Source organism: Coregonus clupeaformis, chromosome 15, assembly GCF_020615455.1.
Source record: "Coregonus clupeaformis isolate EN_2021a chromosome 15, ASM2061545v1, whole genome shotgun sequence".
NCBI classification, from domain to species: domain Eukaryota; kingdom Metazoa; phylum Chordata; class Actinopteri; order Salmoniformes; family Salmonidae; genus Coregonus; species Coregonus clupeaformis.
Window position 1 is genome coordinate 52,270,789 of NC_059206.1, and position 25,453 is coordinate 52,296,241.

Here is a 25,453-nt window from a genome sequence, read left to right on the forward strand (position 1 = left end):
GAAGACTCAGGACGAAAAACGCAGTTGATATTCCAGTCATCAACGTCGTCTATATGAGCACACCGGGAGATTTTCCACCCCCAAAAGCTCTTTTCAGAGCAGATGCACTTCCATGGCGGCCGGTGACCACCACGACCTGTGTTTCGTGTGTTTGGGATCCCAGCATGCCAAAGAAGGCGTCTGCAGTCCCCCGAATTGCTCCTCCTGCGCCCTCCTTTCTTTAAAGGAGAGGAAGCAGCGTTGGGCGTTTTTCAGGGAGGACATCCCCCTTGAGGACGTGCTGTCGATACTAGCCTCTGCTTCAGAGGCGTCGTCCGACGGTGCAGACTCGGGGGAAGATAGGGACTTTGAGGAGGGGTCTGGCATTCCAATGGAACAGTCGGACCCCATCCCTCATATTTTCAAGCCCCCCTTTCCTTTGGAGAGCGAGAGGGCTTGTAGTCCCTATAGCGAAGGGGGATACGAGCTCTGAGAGATCAGAAGCTCTCTTTCGCTGCAGCCTCTCTGAGAGCGGATTTTCCGGGTCTCATTGAGAGAGCTGCGCAACGTCTGGAGATAGGGCTGCCCCCTCTTCCCTCCGCACCGGAGGTTGATATGATGGAGGGCGGTCCTTATTCCAGGCCAAGGAAGGCGGCAGAGCCAGTGGCTCCTGCCATGCCTTCTTTGGCTAGGTACGTTGAGGGCTCGTGGGAGGCACCTTTAGCGGCGCGTTCGCCAGTAAAAGCGTATCTCCCATTCACGAGAGTGGAAAGAAGATTCCAGGGTCAGGGAATCCCCAGGTTAGAGAGCGCCATGGCGGCGTATCTCGTACCGGGTTCGAGCCCTTGGCCCTCTTCCAAGAAGGCCACGTTGCCATCCCAGAAGGACCGACTCACAGCGTCGCTGTTAGAGAAGTCCTTTGGGTTGGGAGCCCAAGCTGTAGCAGCAGCTAACAACATTGCCCTCTTGGCGGCCTCTCTGTCCCGTTTAACCACGGGCAAGACAGAGCTGGCACCGGAGGAGGTGGAGGAGGCGTCCAGAATTTCTGGCGCCATACTCCACCTGACACAGGCGTCCGCAGTCTGCGCGGGGAGGTCCATGGCCACTTCGGTGGTCGGGGAACGACACCTCTGGTTGTCCTTGACATCCATGAAAGAGGCAGACAGGACATCTCTCTTGAACGCCCCCCTCTCTGACAACGGCCTCTTTGGGGTCGCAGTCAAAGAGGCGACGGAGCGTTTTTCCAAGCTAGAGGAGGAGAAGAAACAGCTGGCCAAGCACCTGCCGTTGGCAGGACGACTCGGCCCCGCTCCATCCCAAAGGCCATCTACCTCCGCCCCTCCAAGTAGACCAGGGTCTACGGCGAGGCGGCGTAATCGGCGTCATCCGGCGGCCACGAGCAGCAAGGGAACGGGCCCCGCCCTTCCAGCAGCTACGGTAGCCCCACTACAGCCGGCGAGGGAGGTGAAGAGGACGCCGACCTGGCCCTCCAAGGGAGGCAAGAGGAGGCGTACGTGACGGGACACGGGGGAGTGGATAGAGGACGCATCGATGGTGTCGAATATGCCCACTGTTCCCCCCCACCCTTCGGTTGAAGGGATGGGTGTTGATGTAAATGCCTTTGTTGATGTATTTAATAAAGAGTTGGGTCCACCTGACTTTGTCAAAAAATAGCCTCTTTTCCATAATACGTCCGAGAGCGTTCAAATCTCACCCTCTCTTCCTTACCACTCTAAGAGCCGTTCAGCCCACCGAGGGTGCGTTGCTGAACAGGCACTTAGAGTAGGTATCCATAAGACCTCAATCAGGTTGTCACATCACACTTCACGTATAAGAAGTGCTTTAAATAGAAGGCAGCAGTCCCGGTCAGATTCTAACATGAGGACGCAGCCGCTATTTGGGGATGGCGCACTAGCACAGACTAAGGTCTCCGCTAGTACGAGCCAGACCCATGCTGCGTTCACGGAGGGCCCGATTACCGCGGTCACGAAGGTGTCCAGAGTATCGGCGACCCCAGGCATTGTAACACAGCAGCTATCTGGGGACGGCGCATTATCGCAGACTAAGGTCTCGGTTAATGCGATTCAGACCCATGCTACGTTCACGGAGGGCCGGATTACTAGGGATATGGGTATAACCAAAGTATCAGCTCCCCTGACAGAACGAGCCAGTACTCACCACACTGAGCGTGAATCAACCCACCAGGGGTGCAGAGTTGAACACACACAGAAGGTGAAAGTTAAGAAGGTATCAAGGCGCCGCCTTGTTTTACCTCATAGAGACCTCATACTACAGACTTCTAGGAGTACTGTAGTGAAGGGCTCTGATAGCGAGTTGCAGTCACCTAAGATGACGCAATCGCTTGCTGGGGATGGTGCCCTGCCGCAGGCTGTGACCTCGGTCAGCGCAATTCAGACCCGCGATTCGTTCAAGGAGGGCAGGAATACGACGGTTACGGGTTTAACCGACGTCCCTGCTCCTCTTTCTTTCTCAGAACGCATTGATGGTTCCTCTCCCTTTCACGGGAGGCCCACCTTGGGCTGTTCCACCACTTCAATGTTGGGGAACAGTGGCAGTAAGGGCCATAGAGGAATACAGGTCCTTCCTACTGGATGCACCACAGCTTCGTGCTCAGCCACTTTCTCTGCATTGCTGGCAGTGGCGAAGAAGCTGCACCCTCTCACGCTGGCTAGAACAGACGTTGCAGAAGGGTTATGCTCTCCAATTCCACCGGACCCCACCCCCGTTCAGGGAGTGGTGGAGACGGTGATGAAAACGCCAGACAAAGTGGCCGCTCTGATGACAGAGATTACGGAACTTTTGGCGAAGGAGGCGGTGACAGTAGTTCCCCGGGAGCAAAGGAACAAAGGGCTATATTCGCCTTATTTCCTAGTGCCCAAAAAGACGGGGGGAGTGAGGCCGATTTTGGACTCACGCATTCTCACCGAGAGCATAACCAAACGGCCCTTCCGAATGCTAACGACAAAACGTCTGCTGGAATGTGTCCAGAGAGGGGACTTTTGTACGAGCATAGACCTAAAGGACGCGTACTTTCATGTGCCGGTTCAGCCGCGTCACAGGAAGTTTCTGCGGTTCGCCTTTCAAGGGGTGGCGTACGAATACACGAGGATGCCATTTGGGTACGCCCTGGCACCTCGCACATTTTCCAAGTGTGTGGAGGCGGCATTGGAACCGTTGCGTCGTCAGGGAATACGGCTATTAACCTACCTGGACGATTTACTGGTTCTCGCCCCGTCAGCAGAGCTGGCGATCACTCACACAACACAGACAGTGATGCATCTCACAAGCCTGGGGTTTGCTGTGAATTGGAAAAAGAGCGCGCCCTGGCCCACTCATCAGATTGTCTACCTGGGGATACAGCTAGACACTGTGAGGATGAGGGCTCGAATTTCGGACCCCCGAAGGGTAGCCTTGCTAGCCCTGAGGAAGTGTCGTCCGAATCACACGGTGACGGCGCTGTCGATCATGTCACTTTTGGGTCTCATGTCGTCAGCCCACTCTGTGGTTCCGCTGGGACTCCTGCATATGCGCAGGATGCAGCGATGGTTCGCCCAACTAAGACTAGACCCATTGCGTCAACGTCATCGGTTGGTGGTGGTTCCCCTCTCGCTCAGTGCAGATCTGAACTATTGGAGAAACCCGCGCGTTCTCACGCACGGAGTCCCGATAGGAAAGGTGTCCTCTCACATCCCAGTATTCACGGATGCCAAGCGATAGGAGGTGTGTGGCCTCAATCAGGTCGTCATATCAACCTCTTGGAGTTGGAAACGGTTCGACTGGTTCTGACCCACTTCGCGTCTACCCTTCGGGGTCGCGATGTGCTGGTCTGGTCAGACAACCGGACCACAGTAGCTCACATAAATCGCCAGGGAGGAGTCAGGTCTCCTGCTCTCCATCGGGCAGCAGAGGAATTGTGGCTGTGGGCTCACGAGCACCTTCGCTCATTGAGAGCAGCACACATTCCGGGCTACTTGAACGTAGGAGCAGACCTCATGTCAAGAGGGGGTCCTCGAGACGACGAGTGGTGTCTGCATCCGGACATTGTTCTCCAGATTTGGGAACAATTCGGGAGAGCCGAGGTGGACCTATTCGCGTCACGCGTGAACGCGCAATGTCCTCTGTGGTTCTCTCTGAGGGAACAGGACGAACCGCCACTGGGAAGGGATGCCTTTGCGCACCAACCGTGGCCGAGAGTTCTCCTGTATGCATTCCCTCCGCTGTCCTGCATTCTCCCACTGCTAGCCAGGGTGAGGTCAGGGGGGCTGTCAGTGATACTGATAGCGCCCGATCGCCCGGGGCTCCTTGGTTTGCGGAGATGAGTCAGATGTTGATTGCGCCACCTTGGCCAATTCCACATCGACGGGGACGCGTTGTCTCAGGCGGAAGGCACGATAGGGAAGTTGCCCATAATCGGCCAACCACTGAAGGCCTGGCTGCTGAGAGGGACAGGCTAGAGCGCCGTGGGTTATCTGATGCAGTGATCAGGACCATACAGGGTTCACATGCCAGTTCCACTTCTAAGATGTATGCCAGTAGATGGAACGTGTTTTCACGATGGTGTGTTACACAAGGTGTAGACCCCATGAGCTGTCAGGTGGAGAGTATTCTCTCTTTTCTACAGCTCATGTTTGATAAGCAAAAATCGCCTGCCACTATTAGGGTGTTTGCAGCAGCGATTTCAGCTTGTCATGAGGGGTTTGGCAGAGACAATGTCTTTAGCCACCCTCTAGTGAAACGCTTCCTATTAGGAACGCGCGACTTAGGCCAACACCTAGAGTCACGCTTCCTCAGTGGGATTTGGCTTTGGTACTCGAAGCGCTATGTAAGTCGCCGTTCGAGCCATTGAATCAAATACCCCTCAAGATGCTGTCTATTAAGACAGCACTGTTGCTCGCTTTGACTACAGCTAAGCGGGTCAGTGATTTGTGTGCTCTTTCGACGAGACCTGACTGCTTGGCCATCAATGGTGACCTGAGCAGAGCAGTGTTACGTCCTAACCCGGCATTTGTGCCGAAGGTTATTAAGAGTTCATATAGGTCACAGACCGTGGAGCTGTGGGCTTTTTCTCCTCCTCCTCATAGAGAGAGGAGTGAGGAGAAGCTCCATCGCCTGTGCCCGGTACGCGCTTTGGCGTGTTACGTCGAGCGCACAGCAGCGATTAGGTCATCGCCTCAGTTGTTTGTGTGTAACGGTGCGGCTGCACTAGGTAGACCACTTTCAAAACAGCGGTTGTCTCACTGGCTTTGTGAAGGCATTGAGACAGCTTATGAGGCAGCGGGGCGGCAATTGCCTCAGGGTATCAGAGCTCACTCCACTCGTGGGGTAGCGGCTTCTACTGCCCTTTTCAGAGGATATCTGTAGAGCAGCATCATGGTCGACGCCGTCTCCATTTATCCGTTTCTATCTCTTAGATATGTCTTCTAACTCTCTGGCTCGATCTGTACTCAGCGTGGCTGAAGGGAGATCTTGAGCAAGAAAAGAGAGGAGAAGCAGGACTGTGGACACAGGTTTCCATCAGGTCCGCTTTGGTTAGGAAGACGTGTTTTTGGACAGATGTGTTTTCTAACTCTTTGGCTCGGTCTGTACTCAGCATAGCTGAAGGGAGATCTTGAGCTAGGAAGAGAGGAAAAAGCAGGACTATGGACAAGGTTTCCATCAGGTCCGCTTTGGTTAGGAAAACGTGTTTTTGGACAAATGTGTTTTCTAACTCTTTGGCTCGGTCTGTACTCAGCATAGCTGAAGGGAGATCTTGAGCTAGGAAGAGAGGAAAAAGCAGGACTATGGACAAGGTTTCCATCAGGTCCGCTTTGGATAAGAAAACATATTTTGTAGCATGACTCCTGACTGACAGGTTCAGTACAGTAGAAGCATGCGTTGATTGACAGAATGTGAGGTCATCTATCTGCTTGTTCAGTTTAGTATGACCCATGTTTTGTTCCTGCACACTAATCTCTGGGATTCCATTGAGTGAGTGAGGCGGTCTACCGCGTTCACAAATGTAGAGTGACATTTGGTGTCATTCCATTAGTGGTTGGTAGTGTTTTCACAGGATATTGAGGCACATCTATCTGCTAGTACAGATTAGTATGGCTTCTATTCTGGTGATCTGCCCACTAGTCATTGGCATTGCCATTGGACTAGGTGGGGCGGGTCTTTAACCGATGACGCGGTATATTGTGACGCCCGTAGGGGTTTTTAGTTGCAGTACTGCGGGACTTGGTTGCAGCCATTGCCAGGCCTGACCTTTTCGTTTCGATGGGAAGTGTTAGGCTCGGCAGGGAGTACATTTTGGAGCGCTACGCTCCGCCTTAAACCACTAGGAGCAGAGCTCCCCTATGGGGCGGAGCTCCACGATATAGAACGATTAGTGGAGCGGAGCCCCATAGGACTTAAGGCCCTGCCGACCCTCTCTAGTCTCGCTGAAGATAAATATCTCGGGAGGCTGATTGAGGGGAGGCATCCCCTCTTATAGGGACACCTGTGCTCCTATTGGCTGCAGGTGTGTGCATAATTTTGTCTCAGGCTGTTGCTGCCTTAGGGCAGAGGGTAAACCACTAGGAGCAGAGCTCCCCTATGGGGCTCCGCTCCACTCATAGAACTGGAGTTACACTCCGGTAACTAATCGTTTTGTGACGTGAGAAGAGGGGAGCTCATTGGTGGTTCCAGCCCGAATATATCACCTCCCCCCGTCCAGTCAGGAGGCCTCTCTTTAGGCCGGGTCACAGAGTAAAAAGTGAAGAGTAATGCAGTGACGGTGTCCCAAATGGCATCCTAATAATAAATAATGAATAGTTGATTGGACTTATATAGCGCTTTTCTACCAACTGAGGTACTCCTAGCGCTTTACATAGTAAGGTGGAAACTCACCTTATCCACCACCAATGTGCCGCACGTGATGCACGCCGACCTTTTTTGTGCCAGAACGCTCACCACACATCAGCTATCTGGTGGAGAGGTGAGGAGTGATATGTCAATTACAAATTAGGGGGATGATTAGGTGGCCATGATGGGGCCAGGTTGGGAATTTAGCCAGGACACCAGGGTCAACACCCCTACTCTTACGATAAGTGCCATGGGATCTTTAGTGACCACAGACAGTCAGGACACCCGTTTAACGTCCCACCCGAAAGACGGCACCCTACGCAGGGCAATGTCCCCTTCACTGCCCTGGGGCATTGGGATCTCCTTAGACCAGAGGGAAGAGTGCCCACTACTGGCCCTCCAACACCACTTCCAGCAGCATCTGGTCTCCCATCGAGGGACTGACCAGGACCAACCCTGCTTAGCTTCAGAGGCAAGCCAGCAGTGGTATGCAGGGTGGTATACGGCTATTCCCTATTTAGTGCACTACTTTTTACCAGGGCCCATAGTAGAGCCGGACGTCACTTAGACACAGTTCCTTCCCAGAATCTGTTCTGAATAGTCAGATAGGGGTTAGGGGTCGGGAAGCAGTGGAAGTCAGGAGGCGTGGGGAAGTCGAGGGAGGAGGAGTATGGAGGTGATGAAGTGGATATTAATCTGTGGAGGAAGTTCACTGACATTTCCTAAAGGCCGTGTGGAGGGATGTTCTTGCCCGAGCAGTAAACCAAACGGAAAACTGACAATAGAGACCTTCTCAAATAATCAAAACCGGCCTCAAACAATGAGACAAGGTTCTATAGCAACTTTTATTTGTGTGTTGAGTCTAGTTAGGAGATCTAACTTTTTGATTGTGATAAGGTTTTATCATCAAACATATCGTCACACGCAGGAAAACAATTTGAGCTTTGTGAAAGACAAGACAGTGGGGGGGAATGTCTGTCTTAAAATACTAAATTATGAGAGCAATAATAATCTAGATTCAATGCTGTTCCACCTTCCTCAGAACACACACACACCCCTATAATTTGAGGGCTATTTTTCTCCATATTTTGATAGTGGATGAATAAAAAATGTCATAGCTTTCAATCATGCACGACATACCCATAAAAACGGACCATTTAATAATCAAATCATAGACAATAACGTAAAACGTTTTCGAGATTCCACTACAATGAGCAGTGACGTAGGTTTGACATCTTAATGCAGGAGAGAGGGAGAAAGCATATGCTAGATACACCAGCTATCCTTTTAAATTGCCAGGTCGATTCCATTCATTACCATCCCAAGTGTCGGATAGTAATTTACATAGACAAGGAGATGGCTACAGTACAGTAATGTTGTTCTATTTCTAGGTGATTGATTATGCCCTCACATTACCTTTAAGAATGTAAAACATTTTTGCATCTATAGACACAGTAATGTTGCCAGAGTATTAGGCACATGATAATACAATGGCATGGGTTATAGTATGTACCCACCACATTTCACAATGATGATGATGATGTCTGGCATATAGCAAATTGTGCATTACACATGACAAGCTTCTACAGAACATGTAGGCCTATACTCAGCTGTCACATCTCACAAAGACACACAGTTAAAAGATGCCATAAAGTCTGTAAGCAACATCATAGAATACCTGAATTTCATGAAAAAAAAACCTGCAAGAAAAAGAAATCTACACATATTTGGCTCTGAGCCGGAGTAATCCAAATGACCTTAACAAGTGCATTATGCTGAAGCCCCAAACTCAATATGGGAAACTTTGGGATGAATCAACCAATCATCATTAGTCATTATTTATTACATTTGCGGAGGCAAAAGTGGGGAGAAAGTGGTTAAAAACAGAACAATATTTTACAGTGTGCGTTAATAAGTCTGTCACCACCTATGGGCCCTTGTCTGATAATGACATTGTTCTGCTACAAGCTTTTGGGAAAAGGAAAAAAAGCTTTTTAGCGTGTTGCAAAAAGCCACCTCTTTAACGATGGCAATAAAATTGTTGTTTTACAACCTGCTTAAACTAGCCCCGAACGGACGGAAGCACCTCACTTCATCTTAGAGACTGCGTTGCTGTGATATTCTAGAATCTAGGGGAAACTACTGAGCACAAATAAAATGTGTGCTACCCAGTGGGCAAAACTTGTTTAAATGACGTCTTTACAACCAGAAACCTGGCAAAACTGGTTAAGACGACGCCATTACAACCGTTGTAATGACGTCATTTCAACCAGTTTTGCCCAGTTTTACCGGCTGGGTAGGCAGGCACACCTGAAACTTCTATCCCTTTCCTCTTCCAAGATACGGAGATAATGGCCACAAATTGTACAAGTTTATATATGAATCTGTGTTCTGGCTTTTGCATTCGTTACAGACCAGGGTGTAAGCACTTTGGGCCATATACACTTTTCTAATGTCAATAGGGGGCAATCAGTGGTAAATGTGGTTGAGTAGCCTATTACGTGAAATCAATTAACTAAACAACACATCATACATTAAACTGATTATAAACTGCTATAGTCCCTATTTCAGGGAAGTCTAATGTTGAGCCCATGGGAATGTAATCAGACATTTTATAAAATTGCCTTATTTTGAAAAGCCCACCCAATGTTCTATCTATGGCGCTGGAACCACACTTCTAATAGATAGGCACCTGCATATCAAGCTAAATGTTTTTCAATTCATCGGCATACATAATGGTAACTTCAATCATCTCCTTGGCTTCCAACTGGTGAGATATGATGAGGTAGTCTAACTCAGGGGTTCGCAAACTTTTTCACTCAGGCCCCCATTCCAGCATTTCGACCCCCATGCGCGCCCATGTCTATTTCTATGGGCACAAGCACTGTTCATGACACAAACTGTTCACACCCCTCTTGTTGGCGGAGAGAAAATGTTGCAGGTTTATAGCTTATTTCCTGCAATTCTACACATTTTGTCATGGCAGCAGAGAAAATGTTGCTGTTCTAAAGCTCATTTTCTTGAAATTCTATAAATTTTGCTATGTGTAATCATGTGATATTTGAGTGACTCAAACATTACAACAAAATCTATGGGCTAAAAAAAACTTGCTAAAAAACGTTAGCTGACATAAGCTAGTTGGACATTTCTGATAAGTTATAAATAGCTCTCTAAGGTATGCAATGACTGACATGACAAGAGGAAAACTGATGATGCACTACCCAATTTCGAAATTAAAAAGCAGGACTGAGTTTAAAGCCGGACTTAGTTCCTTTGGGGGGAGGTAGAGACACCCAGGCCCCCAGTTTGGGAACCACTGGTCTAATTGACAAGTGTGGCATCATAGGCTATATTTTTTGGCTGTATTCACTGCTATGTGCGGCACTGCCTCCTACAAGCAGAAAAAGACATAGGGAGACATTTAACATCTTAGATCATGTAAATATTCTCAGAAAAATGACCATAATTATTTATAATTTTAACATCTTTGTACTGGTATATACGTATGACCGACGTGTCAGTAGAGATGATTCAGACTCCTCTGTATAATCTGTACAAGTTTATTATCCCACCCTTTCACAGGGGGAAATTCATTGGCATCTTTGGTAGACTATGTATCAGCGTCTCACCTGGAGCCGTGCGTTGTGCAGCATGAACTCCTGCTGCTTCTTGAAGTTCTGGTCCATAGATTTAGACAGCAGGAAACCCATGGTGCTGGTTTAGATAATAAAATGAAGCTACATATTAAGAGATAATAAAGCAAGGGTCAGGGCCCTGGGTTTATCCTGGTCAGGAAAAACTCAGGGCCCTATTAAAGCCACAACAATGGGGATTTCTTTGGTAGCATCTGCTGCTAGCAGAAACTATATCTGTAGAGTACTGCTCAAGGAATGACATTCATGGGAGAAAAAATAATTTTGTTAAATTGATAGCTAGCTAAAACTGTTCTTAAACTTGTATACCTGTGACACTTGAAACGTTCTACCTTGCTAACAGTAACGTTAAGTGGCTAGCTAGTTGTGCATTGAATCATTATTAGCTAACTAACGTTAGCTACCTAGTCGATGGAGCGTTAAGGCAAACGGTTTTCACATTTGAAGTTATTGCATGCTGTATTGAAAAGCCACTTCAAATCGCTGTGGCAGTGAAAAACATACCTTTTGTTTTATGTCGCTATTCTAGAATGTATTTAGCTAGCTAGTTATGATTAATGTGTGCTGCTCTGCTGAAGTTTCATTTCCCAAAGTTCTATGGGCATGTTCACGGAAGCAAGCATGCGCCGCCCACAACACCCGGGCGATTCTCTCATTGGTCAGAGTTTTGACCTTGAGGGACTTATTTTACGTTGAACTGGGAAAATGCCCGTCACGCCATTGGGCGAAAGCGGGGAGGAAGGAACGCCCCTCTTAAATCGAACAGTTATTTTGTCAACAAGGCAGCATAGTGCATCGTCCAGAAACATTTTCTAACTAGTTTTCATTGGGAAGGCAAAAAACAATCACTTTTGCATGGGAAAACACAGAATTCTACTAAGGTTGTATTTCACAGCCACAGGATGTGGACGGTGGATGGCGGTTGTCACTAGTTACCACAGCCACAAATATGTACAAATCCATTAAAATATAAAATAGGTTGTTGGGCTTAATTTAATGTTAGGGATAGGCATGAGGTTAGCAGTGTGGTTGTTAAGGTTAGGGCTATGTTTCAAATCAGATTTTAAGAAGTTAAATTGTAGGGTTTAGCCATTTATTGAAACGTTGTGGCTGTGATAACTAGTAAAGACCGTGGGTGGCTGACTGATGTTCCCGAAAAGAGTGAAGTTGATCGATTCACGTCAAGGTAGGAGCTGAGTTTTTGTATATGACAGTAAAACATTCTTATGATGACTATACAATTTGTTGGCTCCTTCAATTCTTGCACATTTGCTCATAAAAGGTATATTATAACACTGTATGTTCAGGCAAATTTGCCGACCTACTAAACTTGGAATAAATCAGAACTCCCGTACATACCCCTCGAGATGAAGGCAGCCAATGGCCTGCTTCTATTTACGACTTAAACACAGCCTCTTCTGAAAACGCGAGCTGCTGTGCGGTGAAGAGGAACAGATATTGCTCGCTCCCAAAGACTGAAATAAGATAAATATATGTTTTCGAGTGCATTGAAATATTCATCATGCAATACGAATAGCCTTGATCGAATGAAGAGGTAACTCCATTTAGCCAATGTATTGAAAGCTAGCCAATGTTACAGTTTGACTAGCCTAGCCAGCTACTGTAAATTCCAATTTTGTATTTCATTAGCTAGCTCGCTCTCTGTCAGTGAATTCACATTTTTAATAATGTTTTGTCATGTCTTATTTAAAGTAACTAGCTGCAGGCTTAAAGAAACATTCAATCATATACTTTGCATAGAAACCCAAATAAATGCATGTAAATAGAAAGACGTGTGTGTGTCATGTATGCTAGAATGGAGGTTTAAAAACGACAGCTGCAAATGCATATTAGCCAATACATATGGCATAGACTATACATATAGCATACATTGCAATTCAAACTTACCTAAAAACAGTTGTACAATTGTACAATGTGCTTTGCAATAAGATAACCAGAATTTGATTTCTAAACCAGATTAGTTCTCAAACAGCAGCTGCCCAATACCATGGTGGGCATGCATAATGTTGGATGCATTGGAATATAAGGTATGGAGAATAATAAAGAGCCTGTAGGATTATAGAAAAAGCAGTTGGGAAATTAATGTTTGAGTTTCAAATACTAAATGTTCAATGAATGTGAGTACTTTTAGGTGGTTTACATAATTAACTTTCCTACTAACCTAATAAAAGTTGACAGTGTCAATCCATTCATTATTCTACTAACTATGACTGAGTGTGAGACATGTTTTCTATAATTAATGAATAAGGCACAAGAGGCAGTGCTGTATCATGAATACAGTCACAGGTAAATGGATTGACTGGCCCTCCGCTTTCGCGTCGAAACGAACAACGCCATTGACCTGTGACTATTCATGATACTGCACTGTCTCTCGTGCCTTATAGCTTTTATAACTGTTACCAACATATTAAAATAACAATGAATGACATATTTTCATTAAAACGTTATTTTGATAAGTCAATTCATACAATTTCATTCTTCCACCAGAAGATATATTCCGGACAAAAATCTGGTTACTTCTTTTGATCATTATTTTTGCATAGTTTCTACAAAGATGTATTTTATAATTATTATATATTATTCCAAGATAGACCAGAGTCTTTCGTTTCCAATGCGAAAAATGTATCATAGTGGGCAGAACAAGTAAGGAGGTGGGCAGATCCAAGGACGAGATAGTGGGATCCTATTGGCGCGTTCTAGCATTTGTTTGCATATCTCCGCTAGGGATTGCCTACTCTGTGAAGTGTGCGTGTGCAATAACTCAGTTCGCCCTTGCACTTCTAAACAACGCAATTTTTAGAAACTTTAGCAAAGGGTAAAGTCTACAAAACGCAGTCCACTCTGTTTGTTACAGATTCTAGTTTTGGAAACAGAAAACTGCATGGAAATAAAATGTTTCGTCGATGAGTAAATTTGCAGAATGTCGGTCACTGGGCTTCCTCTCATCACCATATATGGTAGTGAGTGGAAACGCCAACCGGAGGCTTCACATTTATACATCCGGTGAAATGTGTAGCTCAATGTTCTGTGGTTGCTCTGCAAAATAACTGTTCGTCACTTGTTTGTGTCACTTGCTAGCTAGGTAACCAATTTCAGCTAACTCAGTCACGTCAAACATTGAACCTGGAATGACAGTACACTAGCTGCATTTTCGTTTTTTTTTTTAGCTTTTATTCTATTGGCATTTACTTGGATATGTCCATGACCATGATAATGACTTTGATGCCAAAAAATTGTCTCGTCTGGGCACCGTTCACTCTATTTATGGTCCTACAGAGATCGAAATTCAAAATTGAAACATTGTTTCCGAGGTCAGACAGGACAGCAAGGCTTATATTAACCCCTGCTGTACCAAACAAAATTCTAGGCTGGATGCAAGGGGAAATAATGTGCGAGTTGAGATAAATACAACAGATGATTCAGACAGCAACATCAACATGATATTCTTATGGAGGAGCAGTGTTGTATTTTTAGATGGAACTGTTTGCAGGCATAGGCGTGTCTGTTACAGCAAGGCTTGGAACACTGTTCGTCCAATCAGCATCCAGGATCCAAACAACCAGTTTTATAATGTAAGTTTCATGCATATACATCAGGCCAGGGGCACAACAAAGTATTCATTAATAGTTGGATCAGAATCGCCGTTATATCCATTGGCAAGTACGGAGAATTAAGTAAAACCACAAGTCCAAATTCCTATCTCCATCCTTGGCTAAAATAGGAAAGGGCCAATTTTAGCTAGCTGGCTAGCTAGCCACCGGAGTACAACAACACAACGAGATGCAACAATTCAAGTTTATCTGTCAATGGCGTTTATGCTTATCTTCATACTGTACTGTATTTGATGGTACCGGGGATAGGACACGAGCTTTGATTGGTTTAAAGGTTAGTACTCGGCGGTGTTTGCCTGTCCAGCCATATGCAGTATTTTGAAAAAGTGTGCAAGAATTGACAATGCCAACAAACGGAAATGTTTTCAAATAAATAAATATACACAATATATAAAAACCAGCTCCTCCCTCGACAGAGATCGATCATCTCGAAAACTGAAGAAGATAGCTTGATACGGAGGTATAATAAGAACGGGGCCCACATATAGAGGAAGGTTCACAGGGATAGTCAGATAGCTTTGGGTGAAGAAATGGCGCCCACTAGTGAATATTCTATTATATTGTATTCATGATGATTTAACTTTTCCCTCATATTAAACAGTAACCTCCAGTCTCATAAAATTAGGATTTATTTGGAAAGGGAGTACGGTTATTGTGGGTTAGGTTCATTAGTAACTTTGGCAATAAACAACGAAATTGTCTGGGCGGCGTGTTCCTTTGTAATGGGTTATTTTGGCTCACTGCCTGTTCAGGCTTGTCATAGTAGACTGCTGGGCTTGTTGCCCGTTTACTGTAAATTCAGAATCCTTCCTTGTAAAGGAAAGAAGGGATTTGATAATTTCCTCCTGTAGCCTACATTCGATATTATGCTACTATAGTCTATAAAACTATTGTGCAAGATGACAGTGAGGATTCTAACCATAATGATTCCCGATAATTTCAGACAAAGGAGATTGGGATTTACTAAACCTACGGTTATAGAATCTGGTAAAATTATTTCTGTCTAGACAGAGCTCTGTAAAAAGTTCACAGTGATACTTTTGCATTGGACAGTTTAGTTACTAATAGGCTACTCGCCCTCTTTGTGTCCAGACAAAGTGAACGCATCTAGCATGCACAGTCACTAACAGGAAACTGCATGGTTTGAGGGGAGGAGAATTACGGTACGGGAAGAGGATAGGAATATAAGTACTGCGCTACAAAACAGAATATATGTTACAGATGTGATATGATTATGAAAGAGCCTCTGAAGGAACAAGGAATACTTCTGTTAAGGTAGAATACTGCATGTACTGCATTTAGTCAGTGATGAACCATTTAGTTTATATGCCAACTGTTTTGCTTAATTGCTTTTATTTTAAAACGTGATGATATATTATGCAGCCTCATGAGATGCTTATAAAGTTATCTTTAAAATGTATGCAAGTAGGGTAATAATGTTCTAGTATCTTTTTCTTATCAATTATATTTTTAGTTGACTTACTCAGAAAGGCTTTCCCAAATCCACTATTCTCAGGTGAAATAACTTGCTAAATGAATGGCCCATAATAACCTCTCTCTACTGTAGCAGAAATGCTATTGTTATGTTTCAATATCCCCTCTGTTCTGCACATAACTTTTTCATGTTTTTATACATATGTATTTCCCATGGTCTATTATTCTGCTGTGATATAGTCATCAAATGGATGATCTCTTTTCCAGATTATTATTATTATTATTATTAGGTCAATTGTTTGATTATATGTTCAAGCAATAGGCAGAATACATAATTGGACAAATAACAATTCGATTGTCAGCACACCCCAACAGATTTTTGAAGGTGGGTTTATTGTATTGATTTAAAAGTTGAATCTATGCCATTCAGTAAGCTGTACTGAGCCTGATGTGTTCCATTTGTTTACATTCACTAATCTTGACCAGGTGTACACTACCAGTCAAAAGTTTTAGAACCCCTACTCATTCAAGGGTTTTTCTTATTTTTTTAACTATTTTCTACATTGTAGAATAATAGTGAAGACATTGAGATTCTTCAAATAGCCACCCTTTGCCTTGATAACAGCTTTGCACAGTCTTGGCATTCTCTCAACCAGCTTCACCTGGAATGCTTTTCCAACAGTCTTGAAGGAGCTCCCACATATACTGAGCACTTGTTGGCTGCTTTTCCTTCACTCTGCGGTCCGACTCATCCCAAACCATCTCAATTTGGTTGAGGTCTGGGGATTGTGAAGGCCAGGTCATTTGATGCAGCACTCCATCACTCTCCTTCTTACACAGCCTGGAGGTGTGTTGGGTCATTGTCCTGTTGAAAAACAAATGATAGTCCCACTAAGCCCAAACCAGATGGGATGTCGTATCGCTGCAGAATGCTGTGGTAGCCATGAATTCTAAATAAATCACAGACAGTGTCACCAGCAAAGCACCCCCACACCATAACACCTCCTCCTCCATGCTTTACGGTGGGAAATACACATGGGGAGATCATCCGTTCACCCACATCGCGTCTCACAAAGACACGGCTGTTGGAACCAAAAATCTCCAATTTGGACTCCAGACCAAAGGACAAATTTCCACCTGTCTAATGTTCATTGCTCGTGTTTCTTTGTCCATGCAGGTCTCTTCTTCTTATTGGTGTCCTTTAGTAGTGGTTTCTTTGCAGCAATTCGACCATGAAGTTCTGATTCACACAGTCTCCTCTGAACAGTTGATGTTGAGATGTGTCTGTGACTTGAACTCTGTGAAGCATTTATTTGGGCTGCAATTTCTGAGGCTGGTAACTCTAATGAACTTATCCTCTGCAGCAGAGGTAACTCTGGTTCTTCCATTCCTGTGGCGGTCCTCATGAGAGCCAGTTTAATCATAGCTCTTGATGGTTTTTGCGACTGCACCGTAAAAAACTTTCAAAGTTCTTTACCTGTGGTAAATTCAATTGATTGGACATGATTTGGAAAGGCACACACCTGTCTATATAAGGTCCCACAGTTGACAATGCATGTCAGAGCAAAAACCAAGCCATGAGGTCCAAGGAATTGTCTGTAGTGCTCCGAGACAGGATTGTGTCGAGGCATAGATCTGGGGAAGGGTACCAAAAAATATCTTCAGCATTGAAGGTCCCCAAGAACACAGTGGCCTCCATCTTTATTAAATGGAAGAAGTTTGGAACCACAGAGACTCTTCCTAGAGCTGGCCGCCCGGACAAACTGAGCAATAGGGGGAGAAGGGCCTTGGTCAGGGAGGTGACCAAGAACCCAATGGTCACTCTGACAGAGCTCCAGAGTTCCTCTGTGGAGATGGGACTCTCAGACCATGAGAAACAAGATTGAACTCTTTGGCCTGAATGCCAAGCGTCACGTTTGGAGAGAACCTGGCACCATCCCTACGGTAAAGCATGCTGGTGGCAGCATCATGCTGTGGAGATGTTTGTCATGATGGGGTATTGTGTGTAGATTGATGAGGGGAAAAAACAATCTAACCCATTTTAGAATAAGGCTGTAACGTAACAAAATGTTGAAAAAGTCAAGGGGTCTGAATACTTTCCGAATTCACTGTAGGCCCATATTATTTTTCTTTTGGGTAACCAGTTGCTGACTCGCTAGAGAACAAGCTCAGACCAGCCTTATCAAGATGTAGGATCTTCATTTGATCACTCGTTTGTTGCTGAGCATTTTCCTGCACAGCAGGAAATGCAAACTTGTAGTGTATTTCAGTTTTTAAAAGGCTTCTAAAATTTGTAATTTCCACTTTGAAATTTCAGACTTGATTTGCCCTAATGAAAAATGTATCAACCCCTAAAATGTCCATTCATTACAATCCACATAATAATTCACATTACCTGTTGCTGCAGGATTATTTTCCTGCTGGAACAAACTGACTCAAATGAAGTTCCTACATCTGTACAGTAGTTTTAGTGTGGCAATATGTGTTCTATTTATATGGACTGACTCATAACTCCACTTACAAAAGGTTATCATTGCAACATTTCAAATGTTTTCTTTCTTCTCTAGTTCAAATGGAGCAGGCCTTTCTTTTGGTTTTACAAGTAGTCTTATGGCCCACTCTTGCAGGTATGTTATTGAGGTTTTTAAGTACACAATGCAATACAATAGAGACTCAGGGCCACATTTAAAAGTTTGTTTGTTTAATTCATAGACCCCCCCACGTCTCTCTTTCTCTCTCTCCACACAGCCTTGTTCACAGTGGAGGTGGACAGTCCATCCCACGTGGCAGAGTTCGGCGGTGATGTCACCATGGGTTGCAGGTTCCAACCTGGGGGCCGGGGCCCAAACCTGTCAGTGATATGGCATCGCATCTGGCCTCCTCCAGTTGTGGAGGTGTACAGGCTGGAGAACAGACAGGAAGACCTCACTTCCCAGAATCCCCAGTACCGTGGCAGGGTGCGACTGGTGACGGAGGAGCTTACCAATGGGTGGGCCAAGCTAGAGGTGTCCATGCTGAGGATCAATGACTCTGGGACCTACCAATGCCTTGTGGAAATGGTGGGAGCTGATTACAAACAGACCACTTTGACTGTCAAAGGTTAGCCATGAATCTGTCAGTGTAACAGAACATTACTCTAGGCTAATTCTAATTTCCAGTCATTCAGTATTGAGTAATAAACTTGAATTGTTTTAAAATAATTGTGGTAACACTTTACATTAAGTTGCTCGTAAACCTAAGTAGTAACGCTGTAATTACACTTTATATTATCATGTTGTTACATAGTAACGTTTTTACATTCATCCATCTTTTAGCCGCCTATAAAACTATCGTTAAAAGCATGAAGAGACGTAGGGGAGATGAGGTAGAGCTGATCTGTGAGTCTGAGGGCTATCCTCTGGCCACTATGACCTGGAGAGACAGGAGTCTCAGGAACATCAAGTCCAACGACACCACTATTAGAACTCCAGACCAGCTTTTCCAAGTCACCAGCAAGATAACAGTGAAATCATCTGACAAAAACAATTATACCTGTGCCTTGGTGGAGGAAGGTGAAGTTCCAAAGGGTCCATCAGCCAGGTTTGACATCCCAGGTATGAAGTGAATTTCTATGTTTGATAACAGGGTACCTCAATAAGGACTTCTTAACACATTCATAACTCATACATAACACATTAATAAGCTGTTTATGCACTGCTTATAAATGTGTTATGAAGTCCTTGTGTAGGTACCCTCCAAATATAATGTTACCCCTGTTTTTATTTTTACTTGCAAAGTCTGGCCTCACACCTCTTGCTTGACACTGATACCCCACAAATGAGATTCTGTGACATTGTACAAGGTAATGGAAACTAGGAGGTTATAGTGAGGCCTACACTATTTTTACATTGAGTGTGTAGATGTGTTGTTGATAAAAAGGTGCTATAAACGGGTGCTTTCCTCAATGATCATGGTGTCAAAACGTAGGTGTCTGTAATATCTTCCCTTCCATTCAACAAAACACATTGTAGGAGTTATAAGTCAATGTGGGAGAAAAAGGGCGTTGAAGATGGTTATAGAGATAGTGGAGATATAGTCCATCTTTCCATGAAAACCAAATATAATCAATTTCCCCGACCCGTCTGAACTACTGGCGGTCACTGTTGGTTATGATTTGGGGAAGTTCGCACCAGCGTATCTTGTGTAATATCGGGTTATTTCCAAAATGCTTGTTTTTGTTTTGAACTTCAAACTAAGAACATAGGCAACATTCTTGTGATGTATTATGTGTTACATATACTATATATATTCCATGATGCAAAATAACATTGTTTGCCTCTCCTCAATATTTTTTCTTCACAGATGAAACAGACCTACCAGCAATTAATAGTAAATGTAACACCCTTTCTATTGCATTGGGCACATCACTGACAGTGGCCATGATCTTTGCTGCTGCCATCTTTGGTTATCGCAGATGGAGAGGTAACTTTTCTGCTGCTCTTACTTGATTTGCACACATTTTTGTCTCAGGTTTACAACAAGGAGTTTCCACTGTTTCTTGTATGCTGAGATAGAGACCAGATTATGTACTGTAATCTCTAAAGGTGTAGAGATGCTGTTGAGACCAGAATAATCAATGAGATGGTGTTTTTCTGACTCATGATCTCGTGGCAATGACTTAGCATGTGAGAACATGAGTGTGCACTTTCTAAACGTATCTGAACTGCTACCTGTGAAAACACCCCCACAGACACGATTTCTGCTTTTGTGTCAGGGGGATTTTACATGTTGTAAAATCATGTGGGTGGTTACTCAATATAGAACTAGTCGTTCCTTATGTTTAGAATAGTCTCCTATCATTATTTTGGTTACATTTCTATGGTATTGCATAGTATTTTGAGAAGTCTGCGTGTTCAAACGAATTAGAAAGAGGAATGTCCCAAACTGCCTTTGACAGTAAATACTAGACAGTGACAAATGCAGTTACTACTTAGTAAGTAAAAACCTTAGTAGGTACAGAAAAATAGCTCTTGTGAATCCTTACCACCAACAACACCAGGGGGGAGCAATCGTCTGGCAACGAAACAGTTCATTCAGCCTCATTTACTGACTTTTTAAAACCATGGCTGACTTGCTTAAACAAATGTGGTGTCTACTGACTCCTTGTAGATTTGTGGAAGTTGATAAGAACCTCATTGTCCTTCAATAATAACCTTTGACAGTAAATACTAGACAGTGACAAATGCAGTTACTACTTAGTAAGTAAAAACCTTAGTAGGTACAGCAAAATAGCTCTTGCAACATGGAATGGAACAGAATATAAACTATTGTAAACTATACCTTGCTTTAACTTTCTGCTCACAGGGAGTCCCAGATATCCCAGCACCCCAAGCACTAACACCCTCCTAGGCTCAGCAGAGACGGGACCTGGACTCCTTTGGTGTCCAGCAGCTTCAACTGGCCCTGGTGATGAACTGTTAGAGGGTCACACAGGTGACCTGCTCTAGGAGGTAATAGAGAAGGAACATGTCAGGACTGTGCTGAAGCTCCTCACTGAGACTGAGACAGTAAACTCTGTGCAAAGGACTGAGAACACAAAAGACTCATGCACACACGTACACTCACATTGACTCTGTCAGATAAGGTTTAATCATGTTACATTTGCTGGTACCTCAATAAAATGTTTTACGTTTTAATATTAACAACACATTTCACAATTGTTTTGATAACAACAAACCGCTGATAATGTGCTTAAACCCAGTGTTGATTTTCACATGTAAATCTGGGTGGGGCAAACTCCCCCAGAAATTGTTATGCATGCCAGCAAAGCCACTACAAAACACAACAGTAATACTTTAATTGCACTATAACGGTGATAAACGGTGCCCACAAACTGAAGGGCCTACATAAAGCTGTCCCAACAGCGGAGCTTTCCTTTCATCACAATGGAGTGAATCCTTACCACCAACTACACCAGGGGGAGCCTCGTCTGGCAATGAAACAGTTCATTCAGCCTCATTTACTGACTTTTTAAAACCATAGCTGATATATGGCTGACTTGCTTAAACAAATGTGATTTCTACTGACTCCTTGTGGATTTGTGTAAGTTGATAAGAACCTCATTGTCCTTCAATAATAACGAACGCCAACATGAGTTTTGAATTCATAATGTTTATTCTTATATCATTAACACTAAGCTCTAACTATAAGTAAGTGCAAGTAAACGAGCTACGAAGAGGTAGGCTTATTAGTTCAGCACTTTCAAAATGGACACCGACAGAAATTCAGATAGAGAAACGCGGCTAGCCTACCATTTTAAGTATTTTATTAGGCCTCTGTGGTCTAAAAAGGAAGGAAAATATAATCATGAGGATCCACTTTTATAGACAATATACTTACGCACAGACAGCGCATTGCGCAAAAAAAACAACCCTCACAATATCAACGGAAATTACATGGGTCTATTACTGAACTTTTTGTTGAAAACAAATATTTGAATGGGAAGAGACTGTCACTGGCAAACATGGTTACAGACCCAACAACATTTTATATAGTATCCCCTCCTCATGAAGAAAAGCACATGAGCTAATTTATGCAGCAGCATACAAGACATTTTTGGACTCACCGTTGTTGTGCTGTGCTCACTTGAACAGGAAGGTGGCGCGTTGGTCCTTGTGGGCAAATTTTGTCATCAAAGGTGCTTTCAAGACAACTGGGAACTCAAGGTGGAATCATGACGTCAGTGATCTTCAGGTCGGAACTCTAGAAAGAGGCCTGAATTCCCGGCTTGGAATTCCAAGTTGGATAACCGTTCAAAACTTATTTTCCCAGTCGGAGCTTGTTTTTTTCAGAGTTCCCAGTTGTCTTGAACTCACTGAAGTCTGAGATTTCCCAGTTCCGAGTTTCCAGTTGTTTTGAACGAGGCAGAAGTCATGCTGGATTGACAGCATGGCCAATGTATTCAACCTTTTCTGGCCCATGGTGTTGCGAGTGAATGTTTATCCTTTTAAGCTTGGAAAAGACACCATTTCTGACAGTTGTTTTAAATCCTTAAACCCAGACTTGGACCATACACCCTGTCCACCGAATAGCAGGCAGGGGAAGTAAAATAGTGATTGCTTTGCAACGCTTGCAGTTAGCCACTGATTCCTTCCATACCACTCATTGTTGAATTTGTGATTTCCAACTTGTATAATGTTTATGTCCAATGGCCAATGAGTACCGATACGTTTTATCTATAATTTATCTTCATATGACAAGGATTGAAAAGGATTTGAAAAGGATTTGCCAGTAGATTGTTGAATAAATGCCTGGCATATCACATAAGAGCTTGGTAGTCAGGAAGCCCGTATGCCAGCAATGTAACAAATGGATACATGAGTCATCAGATCTACGGTAATCTAAAATACATATACAGTGGGGGAAAAAAGTATTTAGTCAGCCACCAATTGTGCAAGTTCTCCCACTTAAAAAGATGAGAGAGGCCTGTAATTTTCATCATAGGTACATGTCAACTATGACAGACAAATTAAGAAAAAAAAATCCAGAAAATCAGATTGTAGGATTTTTAATGAATTTATATGCAGATTATGGTGGAAAATAGGTATTTGGTCACCTACAAACAAGCAAGATTTCTGGCTCTCACAGACCTGTAACTTCTTCTTTAAGAGGCTCCTCTGTCCTCCACTCGTTACCTGTATTAATGGCACCTGTTTGAACTTGTTATCAGTATAAAAGACACCTGTCCACAACCTCAAACAGTCACACTCCAAACTCCACTATGGCCAAGACCAAAGAGCTGTCAAAGGACACCAAAAACAAAATTGTAGACCTGCACCAGGCTGGGAAGACTGAATCTGCAATAGGTAAGCAGCTTGGTTTGAAGAAATCAACTGTGGGAGCAATTATTAGGAAATGGAAGACATACAAGACCACTGATAATCTCCCTCGATCTGGGGGCTCCGGCAAGATCTCACCCCGTGGGGTCAAAATGATCACAAGAACGGTGAGCAAAAATCCCAGAACCACACGGGGGGACCTAGTGAATGACCTGCAGAGAGCTGGGACCAAAGTAACAAAGCCTACCATCAGTAACACACTTCGCCGCCAGGGACTCAAATCCTGCAGTGCCAGACGTGTCCCCCTGCTTAAGCCAGTACATGTCCAGGCCCGTCTGAAGTTTGCTAGAGTGCATTTGGATGATCCAGAAGAGGATTGGGAGAATGTCATATGGTCAGATGAAACCAAAATAGAACTTTTTGGTAAAAACTCAACTCGTCGTGTTTGGAGGACAAAGAATGCTGAGTTGCATCCAAAGAACACCATACCTACTGTGAAGCATGGGGGTGGAAACATCATGCTTTGGGGCTGTTTTTCTGCAAAGGGAACAGGACGACTGATCCGTGTAAAGGAAAGAATGAATTGGGCCATGTATCGTGAGATTTTGAGTGAAAACCTCCTTCCATCAGCAAGGGCATTGAAGATGAAACATGGCTGGGTCTTTCAGCATGACAATGATCCCAAACACACCGCCCGGGCAACGAAGGAGTGTCTTCGTAAGAAGCATTTCAAGGTCCTGGGAGTGGCCTAGCCAGTCTCCAGATCTCAACCCCATAGAAAATCTTTGGAGGGAGTTGAAAGTCCGTGTTGCCCAGCGACAGCCCCAAAACATCACTGCTCTAGAGGAGATCTGCATGGAGGAATGGGCCAAAATACCAGCAACAGTGTGTGAAAACCTTGTGACTTACAGAAAACGTTTGACCTGTGTCATTGCCAACAAAGGGTATATAACAAAGTATTGAGAAACTTTTGTGATTGACCAAATACTTATTTTCCACCATAATTTGCAAATAAATTAATTATAAATCCTACAATGTGATTTTCTGGAAGATTTTTTCTCATTTTGTCTGTCATAGTTGACGTGTACCTATGATGAAAATTACAGGCCTCTCTCATCTTTTTAAGTGGGAGAACTTGCACAATTGGTGGCTGACTAAATACTTTTTTCCCCCACTGTATGTATGACCTATTTTATGTTTTGTACAATCCAGGGGGATTTCCTTGTTCCTGTTATTGGCATAGATGTTGAGTTGAATGGTGAAGGAAGTTTGTTGTTAATAATGTTCCTTAAGAGTCTATTGATGCACCCATGTGTCAATGTAATGAACATAATAAAAAAATCTTTGTCTCAATCCACCGCATCCGCCTAAGTCGGCCTTCCGCATCTGCAGTGGAACGTGTCAGACCAGGAGACATCCCCAAAATAGGTCTTCTTACAAAAACGTCTGTAGCGTCCGAACTGTTTGTGCTACAAACCCCACTATGGAAAGGGGAGACTCTCACGAACACAATGGTGTTCTCCATTTTGCACTACGTCATGGGACTCATCTGAAAGTAACCTGGTACCGTTTTTAAAAAATGAATGGAAGTATGGAAGCAGTTTTGTGCCAACAAAAAAAGGGGTTGAATATGTTTCCAAAAAATGTAAATATTTCCTGAGCTTTCATATATTTCCAAGATTTAGGACAAACACTTCAAAACCTTATTCATTATGATACATTTTTTGACTGTCTGTTTTGCCATTTATGAATGTGTTATTCAATGCATTTCTATGCTCTATTGTAGTAAAGGCCAAATTTCAATATTTTATCCAAAAATATATGTTTTGGGGGGATACCTACAGGGGTCAAATAGCTAAATGATCCTAAGTAGAGCACACTTTTTTTTAATGATGTAATTTCTCAATCAAATTTTGTACTGACGGATGTAGCCTATTGGATATCATTGTAGAATAAGCCTATCCTCCAATTGCAATGTTTTCCTATGCCCACACATATTGTCAGAAGATAAATGTATATTTTTAAAACCCTCAAACACCAAGTTAGGCATACCTAAAAATAGGCCATCATCACCATCAATCGTGAATTATATTTC

General features: G+C 44.0%; 2 protein-coding genes across 7 annotated transcripts in view; one reads left to right on the forward strand and one right to left on the reverse strand.

Annotated features, from left to right (window-relative positions):
• The window catches only part of plgrkt (plasminogen receptor, C-terminal lysine transmembrane protein), a 32,251-nt gene extending 21,138 nt beyond the window's left edge, over positions 1-11,113 (reverse strand). Inside the window, exons 1-2 of one of the 3 annotated variants that reach the window (XM_041899026.2) lie at positions 10,980-11,113; positions 10,452-10,536 (exon numbers count right to left, since the gene is read on the reverse strand). In XM_041899026.2, coding sequence (XP_041754960.2) covers positions 10,452-10,532 — 81 coding nt within the window. In that variant the 5' untranslated portion in view covers positions 10,533-10,536; positions 10,980-11,113. Of the gene's footprint in view, positions 1-10,451; positions 10,560-10,979 lie in introns of those variants that run through there. The other 2 variants (XM_041899027.2, XM_041899028.2) reach the window with 2 other exon arrangements.
• A 161-nt stretch (positions 11,114-11,274) lies between these two features.
• On the forward strand, positions 11,275-21,682 carry LOC121582879 (programmed cell death 1 ligand 2). 4 transcript variants are annotated; one of them, XM_041899029.2, is made up of 6 exons: positions 11,275-11,661; positions 18,109-18,168; positions 18,290-18,640; positions 18,856-19,134; positions 19,883-20,002; positions 20,885-21,682. In XM_041899029.2, the coding sequence occupies exons 1-6, from the start codon at positions 11,622-11,624 to the stop codon at positions 21,025-21,027; spliced, it is 993 nt and encodes a 330-aa protein (XP_041754963.1). In that variant the 5' UTR covers positions 11,275-11,621; the 3' UTR covers positions 21,028-21,682. The 4 variants fall into 4 exon arrangements, with proteins under 4 accessions (XP_041754963.1, XP_041754966.1, XP_041754965.1 ...); XM_041899032.2 differs by lacking the exon at positions 11,275-11,661 and adding an exon at positions 13,502-14,068; XM_041899031.2 differs by lacking the exon at positions 11,275-11,661 and adding an exon at positions 14,094-14,381.
• Positions 21,683-25,453: the final 3,771 nt, after the last annotated feature.